Source organism: Engraulis encrasicolus, chromosome 4 (assembly GCF_034702125.1).
Source record: "Engraulis encrasicolus isolate BLACKSEA-1 chromosome 4, IST_EnEncr_1.0, whole genome shotgun sequence".
Taxonomy (NCBI): Eukaryota; Metazoa; Chordata; class Actinopteri; order Clupeiformes; family Engraulidae; genus Engraulis; species Engraulis encrasicolus.
The window spans coordinates 29,573,529-29,587,145 of NC_085860.1; the positions used below are offsets into that span (position 1 = coordinate 29,573,529).

Here is a 13,617-nt window from a genome sequence, read left to right on the forward strand (position 1 = left end):
GAATAATAATAATAATAATAATAATAATAATAATAATAATAATAATAATAATAATAATAATTCACGTAATAATCTACGCAGAATTTAAATAGTAGGCCTACGAGCTCAGTGAGTAGGCCTAGGCTCACTGACGTGCGCCATTGAGTAGGCTAAACCAAAGATTCTTTAATTCTCATATGGAACGTCTCTGGCTAAACTCCATGCTATGTCTGACGTCACAGATTTCCTGCCATCATTCCGTAACAGACTTGTTATTATTACGTCAATTATTTTGAGCCTTGGCAACAAAAAGGTTGAGCATTTCATTGATAAGTTGATTAGTTATTTCGAGAGAGCTCTCTACAGTAGGCCTACGTAGAATATGTTAAATATATGAATTATGTTCTGTTGCTGTTTCCCTAGGAAGGTAGGCTAAAAGAAAACAACATAGGCCTATTCATAATTATATGATACATTAAACCTATTGTTATTAGCCTACTAATTGTAGGCCTAATTATAATCATTATTGACAATGTATTGTTTTGAAAAGTAGGCTATTTTTAAGTGATATGCATTATTGTCCTCAGCAAAAAAAGAAACAACCAGAGTCTCCGACGTCCTCAAAGCGGTGAGTTGAATTGTGACACTGGTTTTGTGTGTGTGTGTGTGTGTGTGTGTGTGTGTGTGTGTGTGTGTGTGTGTGTGTGTGTGTGTGTGTGCGTGTGTGTTTGTGTGTGTGTGTGTGTGTGTGTTTGTGTGTGTGTAACTGCGCGTTGGTGTGTGTGTGTTGGGGGGGTTGGGTTGAGGGTGTGTGGTATTCTCCTGGTGACGCAACACCTTCAAATTGAATCGCGATTGCAAGTCTATGATAATCAGGCAAGGTATTTGGGTGTAAGGGGGGTATTGGGTGGGGGTGGGAGGTATTCTGTGTGTAATGAGTGAATCTTGGGTATTATGTGTGTGTGTGTGTGTGTGTGTGTGTGTGTGTGTGTGTGTGTGTGTGTGTGTGTGTGTGTGTGTGTGTGTGTGTGTGTGTGTGTAGGGGGGGGGGTATTCTGTATAGAGAGAAGAAGGGGGTGGAGATATTGGTTGAGGTATTCTGTATGGGGGAGGGATGTGAGTTGGGAGTATTTTGGGAGATGGGAGTTTGGAGCATCTGTGTGTGGGGGTGCTTGAGGTATTGTGGTATTTTGGGCAATGGGGGTATTCTTGTACAGCTTAATAGGAAATAGAGTGACAAAGTATAAAGAAGACGGTGTGAGCTGGTCATATTACACAGACTCAAGTTGACATCTAATAGTAAAAAAGGTCTGTCTGTGTTGTGCACAACTTCCACACCACTCCATCCAATCATATCTACTGTAATTTGGAGAGTAACTTCACAGTGTGGTACGGTGGTGTGCAGTGGGGGTGTCGCTGGATGTGAACCCTGTGTTGGGGATGGATGAGGGTCATCTCTGAGGAAAACCATTTATTCAGTAATTATTCATATAACATACAAAACATCTATTTTTGGTAAAATATCAGCAGAAACAGAATGGATATGATCTCTAATATCTCCTACAGGAAACGTCGATGGAACATCTGGCGGAAGAATCCTAAGGCGAAGTAAGCATGTACCAGAGCAAATGAATGTGTGTCTGTGTGTGTGTGTGTGTCTGTGTGTGTGTGTGTGTGTGTGTGTGTGTGTGTGTGTGTGTGTGTGTGTGTGTGTGTGTGTGTGTGTGTGTGTGTGTGTGTGTGTGTGTGTGTGTGTGTGTTGACTAACGTTTCCATGTCTTTGACAGGGATGATATCGACCCTGTTCCGGAGGCCCCTCAGGTAATTATAACAGCATAGCTATTATAGCTAGCCTTTGTTTTTCACCGCTAACATCTGCACTACCAAATAGGCCTACATGTACTTCACATTCTACTTCATTCTTCTTGACTACACTTGACATTATATTGTAGTCATGTGTGTTTTATTGAGGTAATGTAGTGTACTTCTCCCATTACTATTGTATAGGCCTACTGCATAGGCCTATACATATCCTATTGATCTATATTCTATACTTATCCTACTTACTATATAATATATATACTGGCTATAACTGCATTCCATCTGTAAATACCGCTTTAATCTCTACATATTATCTGTGATATATTGCAGTTCTGCTATTAACACCTCGGATTAGATGCCGAACTGCATTTTGTTGCCCTGTATTTACAGAGTAATGACAATGAAGTTGAATCTAATCTATGTATGGCTAATCTAATCTGTCAGGTGTCCCAAGAGGAGGTGGAGGTGGTGGAGGAGGTCGCCGTTCTGGACGAGGAGCAGTGAGTAATAGACCCAGAACACCTCCTCGCTTACTTTCAGTAGGGCCACAGTATGTGCCATTCACATGATAATTGCTATATGTATATGGAAACAGAGACGGGGGCGTAGACAGGGTCTTGGGGGGGTTTGGTCAGTTGTCTTTTCACACAAATAGTCAGTGTGCGTTTGTGTTACTGTGTGTGTGTGTGTGTGTGCGTGCGTGCGTGCGTGCGTGCGTGCGTGCGTGCGTGCGTGCGTGTGTGTTCATGGGATACTGGACAGACCGTTCAACGAAAAAACAACAGTAGATAGCCTCTAGTGACATTGTTTTCAAAGTGTTCAGTAAAGTCTACATGTCCTCAACAGGGATGTAGCCAGTGAGGAGGAGGACTCTGGCTCTGATGCCTCTCTGGTGAGTAACTATGGAAACATGGGCAGTTAGTAGGCCTAGGGAACTGATAGATGATATGACACGATTTAACTAAATATGAATAACGATGGAGAAGCATGAACAAGACACTGAATGGCCTAACATACTGAACTCACGCTAACATAATAATAATAAACACATGTGCAGTCACAGAAACTAGCAATTCTCTGGGGCTATAGTCAGGCCTGACAATGAAGCCATATTGGCAAACGTTATATACTGCAGTTGCATTCATCTATTCACCTTGGTATTTTACCTTTAATATCGTACTTCTGAGCCAATGACATTGAAATAAGCTTTGTTTACTGTCACAGGTGTCCCCAGCTGAGGAGGAAGTGGAGGAGGTCAGCGTTCTGGCCGAGGAGCAGTGAGTAATAGACCCAGAACACCTCCACACACCTCCTCGCTTACTTTCAGTAGGGCCACAGTATGTGCCATTCACATGACAATTGTCTATATGAAGTGTATATGGAAACAGGAACGGGGGCATAGACAGGGTCTTGGGGGGTTTGGTCAGTTGTCTTTTCACACAAATAGTCAGTGTGCATTTGTATTCATACATGTGCGTGTGTGTTCATGGGATACCACACAGACCATTCAACACTGCACATGAAAACAGTAGACATCCCTGTGTCATTGTTTTCAATGTGTTTAGTAAAGTCTGCATGCCATCAACAGGGATGTAGCCAGTGAGGAGGAGGAATCTGGCTCTGATGCCTCTCTGGTGAGTAATTCTGGACACATGGGCAGTAGCAGTAGCCATTTTATGTTTTGAAATAAGCCGCGGTAATAATAAGGACGATGCTGTAGTAATAGTCATCTTAATCATGTCCTGTAAATACTGCACTATTTCCCCTGCCACATTGTATTTTCTGAGCCAATGAGATTGTAATTGCCTTTGTTTACTGTAGCTAACATATTAATAATAAACACATGTGCAGTCAGCACAGAAACTAGCCTACAAGCAATTATCTTTGGGGCTGTAGTCAGGCCTGACAATGAAGCCGTTTTGGCAAACGTTACATCTCCTAACCTATGTATTTAGTAATATTGTATATTCTGAGCCAATGGCTAAGTTTACATGAGACATTTGATTCGGAATTAACTCCATTTCATTCTGAATACATCTTCATTCCGCTTTGAAAAAGTCATGTAAACACTTCTTAATTCGGAATTAAATGTAAGATCAAAGGAAACTTGTAGCCAATGAGATTGAAATGAGCTTTGTTTGTTTACTGTCACAGGTCTCCTCAGAGGAGGAGGAGGTGGAGGAGGTCAGCGTTCTGGCCGAGGAGCAGTGAGTAATAGACCCAGAACACCTCCACACACCTCCTTGCTTACTTTCAGTAGGGCCACAGTGTGTGCCATTCACATGACAATTGTCTATATGTATATGGAAACAGGAACGGGGGCGTAGGCAGGGTCTTGGGGGGGTTTGGTCAGTTGTCTTTTCACACAAATAGTCAGTGTGTGTGTGTGTGTTCATATATGTGCATGTGTGTTCATGGGATACCGCGCAGACCATTCAACACTGCACATGAAAAAAGATAGCCCAGTGTCATTGTTTTTCAAAGTGTTCAGTAAAGTCTGCATGTCCTCAACAGGGATTTGGCCAGTATGGAGGATGACTCTGAAGCCTCTCTGGTGAGTAACTATGGAAACATGGGCAGTAGCAGTAGCAGGCCAGAAATGCTGTGAGAGCACGACAAGTTTTGAAATAAGCCGCGGTAATAATAAGGACGATGCTGTAGTAATCGTCATCTTTATCATGTCCTGTAAATACTGCACTATTTCACCTGCCTCATTGTACTTCTGAGCCAATTGACATTGAAATGAGCTTTGTTTGTTTACTGTCACAGGTCTCCACAGATGAGGAGGAGGAGGTGGAGGAGGTCAGCGCTCTGGACGAGGAGCTGTGAGTAATAGATCCAGAACACCTCCACACACCTCCTTGCTTACTTTCAGTAGGGCCACAGTATGTGCCATTCACATGATAATTGTCTGTAAGCATGAACTTGAGTGCTGGATCTCGTAATGTTCTCTAACCTATCGCTGTCTTTGTGTAGGTCTGTGCCTGAGGTCACCCCATTGGATGTGGGCGTTACCGCAGTGGCCACAGCAAATATCCTCCTGCCCCAGCAGCTGAAGTGCAGAGGGTAAGTCACCAACAAATGCCCCCACACACTCTCTCTGCACCATGAACTGTCCAGAGGAGGAGTGTGTGTGTGTACCAGTCACTAGCCATGTTTACCATTCAAGTCATAAAATACTGATAATAATTGTTTGAAAGTATGTCGGCGGAGTTTTAGATGCAATTTCCTCAATTTTAGGGGGAAAAATGGCAAATCCCACCAGACAAAGAAATCGTCTGTACATTCAGGCTATTTATTGCTCGAGTACTCGTTCACTGTATGAGTGGACTTAGTCATATGACCATCACTTGTGTTTGTTATAGTGTCTTTAGAGTCTAAGACCTTAATGTTGTCTTTTGGCAAATGATGTCTCTCACCAAACAATGAGGGAGGCCACCTCTCTCTCTCTCTCTCTCTCTCTCTCTCTCTCTCTCTCTCTCTCTCTCTCTCTCTCTCTCTCTCTCTCTCTCTCTCTCTCTCTCTCTGTCTGCCTGTCTCTCTCTCTCTCTCTCTCTCTCTCTCTCTCTCTCTCTCTCTCTCTCTCTCAGGCTGCCCAACCTCGGGAACACATGCTACATCAACGCCACCCTTCAGTGTTTGTTCCGTGGGCAGTCATTCTGCACGCAGCTGCGCCAGCAGGAGGAGGTGGTGAGGGAGGGCCCATCAGCACTGCTGATCAGGTAATATCACACACACACACACACACACACACACACACACACACACACACACACACACACACACACACACACACACACACTACACTATGTTCTGCCAGACCAGACCAGACCAGACCTGCACACACAGTATGCACATGCTCTCGCTCTCTGTCTCTCTCTCTCACACACACACACACATGCACACACGCACACACACACACACACACGATCAGTACATGAGCACATCTATGCTGTACATAATAGACTCTCATCCTACTTTTCTGTCTTGTTGGTTTCATCCACCACCACCTCCACCTCCTCCACCTCCACCACAGCTCCCTGGTGGGTGTCTTGGGCCTGAGGACATCCACCGACAGGGAGCTGAAAATGGCGGTGCTGTTGGAGCTGAAACACTTGGTCTCCCTGCGCAACCGTCGCTTCGAGGGGAACTCCCAGAACGTGAGGGCAAACACACACATTAGAAATATAAGACAAGAACAGCAGAATATTCTCTATTGTAGTTTCATTTCTTGCATACTGCTCTTCTAAATATTACACAGTGTAGTGTTTTGTAGTGGAGACCCTGCAAATGTCCTTGACAGTTTTATTTGTTTATCTCTCTGTCTCTGTCTCTGTCTCTGTCTCTCTCTCTCTCTCTCTCTCTCTCTCTCTCTCTCTGTATGTGTATGTGCAGGACGCCCACGAGTTCCTCTTTGAGTGTCTGCTGGGCCTGAGGGTCACTGGGCATGACCTGGGCGACGTGGCCACTCAGTGCCCAGTGGACACGCTCTCATTCCAGCTCCTGAACATAAGAACTTGCAGGAGGTAAGTCAGTCAGTCACTCAGTCACTCAGCATGTCATCAAGAGGCTTTTAGCAACATACATTACTACTGTATAGCAGAGGCACTGATGCGCAGCCTCTTTATGTGTGTGTGTGTGTGTGTGTGTGTGTGTGTGTGTGTGTGTGTGTGTGTGTGTGTGTGTGTGTGTGTGTGTGTGTGTGTGTGTGTGTGTGTGTGTGGGTGTGTGTGTTTGTAGAGATAGTTAATTGTTTAGGCAGAGCATCTGTTTTAAGCTTGTTCTTATCAAAATGGTAATGACAGCATTCCATCTATTAGTCAAGACTTTCTGTAAAGGGTTAATTGATCCTGATGGTAATGAAGGTTGTTTGTTTGTTTGTTTGTGTCTGTGTGTGTCTGTGTCTGTGTCTGTGTGGTGTGTGTGTGTGTGTGTGTGTGTGTGTGTGTGTGTGTGTGTGTGTGTGTGTGTGTGTGTGTTTGTGTCTGTGTGTGTCTGTGTCTGTGTCTGTGTCTGTGTCTGTGTCTGTGTGTGTGTTGAACAGCTGTGGACTTGAGAGCAGGGGGGAGGAGAGCACCACGCATATCTCCCTCCCGATGGTTGCGCAGGGCTCCGTCCGAAGCTGCCTGGAGCGCCACTTCTCCGTACGTCCCTCTTACTGCCAGACACTCTTAGTCTAAAGCAGTAACTCTGAAAATGTGGTCCGGGGAATGATCATGGTTTCCATGATAGAGAACTGAAGTGGTCCACGAGGGGATTTCTACAAATATAGTCAGCGTTTCCAGGACAAGCTGACACTGGCTATATATTTTTAACATTATTAGAAGGATGAACTTGTTTCTTTCTCTTGAAGAAAGGCTTGTAATGCTTTAAAATGAGTGATTTTTACATTTGCATTGCCTATTACTTAGATGCGAGTGAGCTCGTCAATTCAGTTGACTGATGGGTCCTGACAAAAACATTTAGGGACAAAGTGGTCCTTAGTCTGAAAATGTTTGAATCTACTGATGTACAGTATCCAGTAGCCTTGTTATCCACCATGGGTTAATTGGAGCTCTCACCAGACTGCTGCTTGTGTAGAGTGGAGGCCATAGACTTAAATGGAGTCCATTAACCAGATCTAGCAGACCAGACATTCTGTAAGAATACGAAATGATGTGACATGGGCGTGGCTTAATAAGGTTAATAATCACAGGGTTATACTTAACATGGCAAACTAGTTTTGGGGTATATGTATTATACACATCTGATAATAATGTTTTATAACAGGAAATTCAGACGAATACAAACTGTGACTAATCTCCATCCTCTATGACTCGAGGGCTGTTTGCGGCCCTTGAGGCCATTTTATCCGGCCCCCGATATTGTTTTAATGTTATGCAGCTTCACATGAAATAGGAGATATTTTGTAAAGCAATCTTAGAAAATACATTTGCAATATCATTAATTTATATTCAGGGGACCTAGAGAAGGTCGGGTCTGTTTTAAAGGTGCCCGCCTTCAATATAGGCCTAAAGCGCAGGGGGAAATCCTGGTTTGTGTTCATAGTACGGCCCTTGGAAGAATTTGAAGTGGCCCCTCGAATGAAAAAGGTTCAATCATTTCATTTATTTAAACTCGAAGAATCATTGAGAGCCCAGCCCTCATTTACAATGATGTCGAGTAAAACAAACAATTACACATATAAAATCATATAGATATACAACATACACAATACAACAAAAATCATATAAGAGGTAAAAATTAAGACAAACTATGAATTAAAACTTATGAGTTAAAACAAGTACAAGTATGTGATAAAAAACTTCCCAGTATTACTTTAAAATGTTCTAATGACACAAAGGCTTGAAGACCTATCCTTTGTTGTAGGGTATTCCAAACTGAAGGTCCACAGACACTAAAAGCCTTTTTACCCAGTTCAGTGCGGGCATAAGGGACCTCCAGTAAAAAGTTGCTGCTGCGGGTTTGATATGGGTTGGAGTGCCAAACTAAAAGAGATGAAATATAAAATGGGAGTTTACCAGTGAGGGCCTTATAAATAAAAATAAAATAATGCATGTCCCTTCTGTGAGAAAGTGGAGCCCACCCAACTTTATCATATAACAGGCAATGATGAGTGCTATATGGATCCCCAGTAATAAAACGAAGAGCTGAATGATAGACAGTGTCAAGTGCCTTCAGATTAGAGAGTGGTGCATGTCTGTAAATAACATCACCATAGTCAAGGGAAGACAGAAAAGTAGCTTCAATTAACTTTTTTCTGCAGAAAACAGGAAAGTGATATTTATTTCTGTGCAGGAAAGATAGCTTTTGTCTGAGCGTAGTGACAAGACAGTCAGTATGTTTCTTGAATGTGAACTTGTCATCTAGCCAGATTCCCAGGTACTTATAATGTGATACTCTCTCAATAACAGACCCATCTAAAGTAGATATATTAAAATCATTTTTCATGCCATGCTTAGATCGAGTAAAGACCATACATTTAGTCTTGCTTACGTTAAGTAGAAGCTTAAGACCAATGAAGGCATTTTGTAGGATATTAAAAGACTGCTGCAAATTCTCCAATGCTAGCTGTACAGAATCTGCAACACAATACAAAATTGTATCATCTGCATATAGATGAATAGAGCAGTTGGAAAGGAGAGAGAGTATGCTATTTATGTACATGGTGAAGAGTACCGGACCTAATACTGAACCTTGTGGGACCCCCTTGGTTATTAGCAGGGGGTCAGATTGAGTATTACCCAATTTTACAGTATGGTGTCTGTTTGATAGGTAGCTCTGGAACCATTTACAGGCACTTGCACTAAAACCAATACCAGGCAGAATTTGTAGAAGCAGAGAATGGTCCACAGTGTCAAATGCTTTGGATAAGTCCACAAAGATGGCAGCACAATGTTTTTTCTTGTCAAGAGAAGTGATAATATCATCAATTACTTTAGTAGCAGCAGTGACTGTACTATGTTTAGGCCTAAAGCCTGATTGGAGAGGGCTCAGAATATTATTGGTATTTAGAAATTCTTTGAGCTGATCATTTACCAACTTCTCTAGTATTTTTGAGAGACACGGTAGCTTGGATATTGGTCGATAGTTGTTAGGGTCAGTCTTATCACCCCCCTTGTGCAACGGGGTAATGTGTGCAAATTTCCATAGTGTAGGGACAACTCCAGTGGAAATAGAATAATTGAAAATGTGCAATAATGGCTCTGCTATTATATATGCCGCAGTGCGAAGAAAAAGGGGATCTAGGTGGTCTTCTCCAGTGGATTTGCGACTATCAATTGCTAATAAAGCAGATAGCACTGTATGCTTAGACACAGGATGAAGCCTAAATTCCAGATCATCGTCTCTGACATTGTCTCTGATACACATATCATGTCCAGCCCTAGGCATAAAGGAATGATTATTGCTATTATCAAAACTTTGACTGGCTAAAGAAAAATGTTTGTTAAGAGCACTGCAAATGTCTGATTTGTCTTGTAGTAGACAATCATCAAACTTAATGGAAGAAGGCATAGGTGTAACAGATTTATTGTTTTTGTAATTTACAGCCTTCCAGAATTTTGCAGGATCAGAGTACGAGCTAGAGACAAGGTTAAAGTAATAGTCAGATTTAGCCTTTCTTACAGATAATGTACATCTGTTCCTGATTTTCCTGAAACTTGCCCAGTCAGAGGCATCCTTGCTCCTCCTTGCTAATGACCAAGCCTTATTTCTTGACTGAAAAAGAGAGGAGAGTTCAGGGGTGAACCATGGGTTTGTTCTACTTTTTACTCTTATCTTTTTAAAAGGTGCATGTTTGTCAACAATGCAAATAAATGAGTTTGAGAAAAACTGTAGAGCCAAGTCAGCATCAGGAATTTCAGTTGTGAGATGAATGTCACTTTCATAGAGATCATTTAAAAAGGCTTGCTCATTAAAATGTTTCATAGTTCTTTTAACCAAAATGCGAGGCAGTGCTTTGGTTAGAGTGCTGTGCCTAATACAGGCAATGGGACAGTGGTCACTGACCCCTAAATCAAAAACACCAGTTGCGCTAATTTTGTTCATCTTATTTTTAAAAAGTAGATCAATAAGAGATGATTTGCTAAAGTTCTTAGAGTTTGGTCTTGTTGGATCATTAATAAGTTGATCCAAAAATAGACTTGAGAAAACATCTCTAAGATGTTTGGAGGCATCAGTTAGCCAGTCAATATTAAAATCCCCAAGAACCAGAACTTCTGAGTCAGTGAATCTAGATATCAATTCTGCAAGCTGATCTATGGATTTAGAATCAGCTGACGGGGGTCTATAAATCCCAACTATTATGAAGGAGTTGTTATTGGTGCCATAATAAACCTTTAGTGCAATCCCCACCCTTGCTCTAACAAGCCGGGCAATGCATACTGTATATACAATCACTTATCATTGTCACATTACACAGTAAAAATACTGAGAGACTGATCTCTCTCTCTCTCGTGTGTGTGTGTGTGTGTGTGTGTGTGTGTGTGTGTGTGTGTGTGTGTGTGTGTGTGTGTGTGTGTGTGTGTGTGTGTGTGTGTGTGTGTGTGTGTGTGTGTGTGTGTGTGTGTACAGGCCGAGCAGGTGGAGTACAGGTGTGAGTGCGGGGGGCAGGAGTCGGACAAAAGGACACAGTTCCACACTCTCCCACAGTAAGTCTACTTGCAGACACTCACCACCACTTAGACATACATGACATGTGTACAGGGACTGTTTGAAAGGGACTTATCTGAGAAATGTTTTGGTACCCTTTACTTTACGGTTACTTGTGCATTGTGTCTAAACATACAAGCATATAATACTGCACATACGTCACACTTAACTATTGCCCTAACTCCATGTTATAGTGTAAATTTATTTTATGACAGTATAACATGTTGAAGTATATACTTCATTTCCCTACACTAAAAGGGTCAGTAACACAAACAGTGACAAATCCTTTCAATGTGTTTCCTTTACTTCCTTCCACCTTGTAATGTCATATGAACCCATAGACCATCCCCCTTCCCCCATCTCCCCCATCTCCAGTAGCCTGATTATCATCGACTTTCAAATCTCTTTGAGACTTGGTCTGACCAAGAGCATAACAATTAACATTTCCCAAACGGCATGGTTGACCCACCTCCCTTGGTTTGCTAATGGTTGTTTGCCTCCCGACAATGTGGGAGGCGTTCCTGAATTTTCAGAAGCTCAGAAAGTACTTGCATTGCTCTTGACCTGACTAGTAGTGATGGTGAAGGTGTTGCGTCACTAGGAGGGCACTGCCTGTCTAATCTCCATGCCCATCTCCCCCAGGGTGTTAATCTTACACCTCGTCCGCTTCTGCCCCTTCACCCTCAACAAGATCGAGGACGCACTCCACCTGGACACAGAGCTCCAGGTCATGCCGAGGTGATGACACACACACACACACACACACACACACACACACACACACACACACACACACACACACACACACACACACACACACACACACACACACACACACACCACTCAACTCTGTCTCTCTCTCACACACACACACAGACACACACACAGACACACACACACACACACACACACACACACACACACACACACACACACACCACTTCTCTCTCTCTCTCTCTCTCTCTCTCTCTCTCTCTCTCTCTCTCTCTCTCTCTCTCTCTCTTACACACATACACATACACCATCATCATCATCATCATCATCATCATCATCATCATCAAGTCCCTCCCAAATGGGGACTGGAAGTGTCGTGTCCTGACTGTTGTGTGTTTCCAGGACGGAGGGCACGGCTGTGTCGGCTGAGGAGGCAGCATCAGGCCACTGCTCTAGAGCGCCCTCTCCAGGCAAGTGCCACTATGGACACTGGTTACACACACACACACACACACACACACACACACACACACACACACACACACACACCCCAACACTGACACTGACACAACACATGTGAGTCCACATGCTGAGATTCTGTAGCGTCTCACAATAGAACACAAACAAATAGACAGACATACGCACGCACGCACGCACACACGCATATGCACACCAGGGGTGGAACTTAAAAATGTTCCCCACCACTCACTGTGACAGGTAGATTCTAAAATCTACCAGTCACTCACAATTTTTACCAGTCACCATTTTTAATAGTTCCGTTCCAAACATTGTAATGCCAACTAAGATCATTTTCTGATCAATACTTTTTCAGGTATTGTGATTCCAATAATCTCTTTTCATTACCAATTTGCCAATTGTCCGCCCAAACATTATTTAATGCTTCTAGTCGAAGTGAAACATTTCACCCGTCATGGTGACCCGTCATGGTGGGTTGACATATTTCACCTGCCAAAGGCAAAATTCAAAACTCCAACTGCCAAAGGCAAAACTCAACTTATTTCCATCCCTGGATCCCTGGTGCACACACACACACACACACTATTTGTATCACACCTCTGAAGACCACTGTCACAGCAACCACACATCAAGACGGTGACAGGAAGACATAGCCAGTTATTGGTGTAAGCTGTTGGCCATGATGAGTGAAAGACAATCATCTACATAAATGAAGGGTAACTTGACTCTGATCGTAAAGGAAGCATGTTGCAGCATCTCATGATCATTGTGTGACATACAGTATGTTAACAGTCTTTCTGTTGCTCCTATTCTCTAACACTGTTTTCAGGCCGACTAGAACGGTGCGGCTGAGCTAAGTCTGTCCACAGCAGCTAATAGGCCAGAAATGACGTGTAACTGTAACAATGCAAAAGAGCTGATACTATGCAATAAATTCATCCGTGCTTCTTTTTACTTAGAGTCCGGAAGCGGTGAGGCAGGCAAAGAGAGGGAAGAGATGGTGAGGCAGACACAGACAGACAAGACGTAGTCTTGTAGTCTAAGATTTCGCTAGTCTAAGATTCCAGTTAGGCTAATAAGGAAGAGTGTGTGTTCCCGTGTGTCAGGATGAAGGAGTCTGTCAGGAAGTGGTATTGAACAGTGTGTGTGTGTGTGTGTGTGTGTGTGTGTGTGTGTGTGTGTGTGTGTGTGTGTGTGTGTGTGTGTGTGTGTGTGTGTGTGTGTGTGTGTGTGTGTGTGTGTGTGTGTGTGAGCATGCGTGTTGTACAGTAGTGTACCGACTAAATGTGCATTTAATTGTGAATTGAATGGTTCAGGATTAAAGTTGTTTTGCGGCAGGTTTGCATTGCACTTTTATTTAATTCCGAATAAACATCTGGGGAGAAGAAAGCTTTCCGATTGGACAGAGGATGCACGTGTTGGGCGAGCCAAATAAGGCGTGGGAGTGTGATTGCCAAGCTCCAAGAGCTCCTA

The 13,617-nt window shown here is 43.0% G+C and overlaps 1 protein-coding gene across 1 annotated transcript; it reads left to right on the forward strand.

Annotated features, from left to right (window-relative positions):
- Positions 1-377: 377 nt before the first annotated feature.
- LOC134448050 (ubiquitin carboxyl-terminal hydrolase 26-like) lies at positions 378-12,996 on the forward strand. The gene is made up of 18 exons (XM_063197810.1): positions 378-406; positions 567-607; positions 1,546-1,587; positions 1,767-1,800; positions 2,245-2,300; positions 2,647-2,692; positions 3,025-3,077; positions 3,371-3,434; positions 4,570-4,625; positions 4,777-4,866; positions 5,391-5,522; positions 5,837-5,960; positions 6,196-6,326; positions 6,845-6,944; positions 10,876-10,952; positions 11,596-11,691; positions 12,070-12,137; positions 12,974-12,996. Exons 1-18 carry the CDS (start codon positions 380-382, stop codon positions 12,994-12,996), a joined length of 1,260 nt encoding a protein of 419 aa, XP_063053880.1. The 5' UTR covers positions 378-379.
- Positions 12,997-13,617: the final 621 nt, after the last annotated feature.

Excerpts from the sequence above, each read along its gene's own strand:
- LOC134448050 (XM_063197810.1), top strand. The coding sequence starts at position 380 with ATGTTCTGTTGCTGTTTCCCTAGGAAG. Across the intron at positions 608-1,545 it reads TCTCCGACGTCCTCAAAGCG|GAAACGTCGATGGAACATCT; the intron begins GTGAGTTGAATT and ends TATCTCCTACAG. Across the intron at positions 2,693-3,024 it reads CTGGCTCTGATGCCTCTCTG|GTGTCCCCAGCTGAGGAGGA; the intron begins GTGAGTAACTAT and ends TTACTGTCACAG.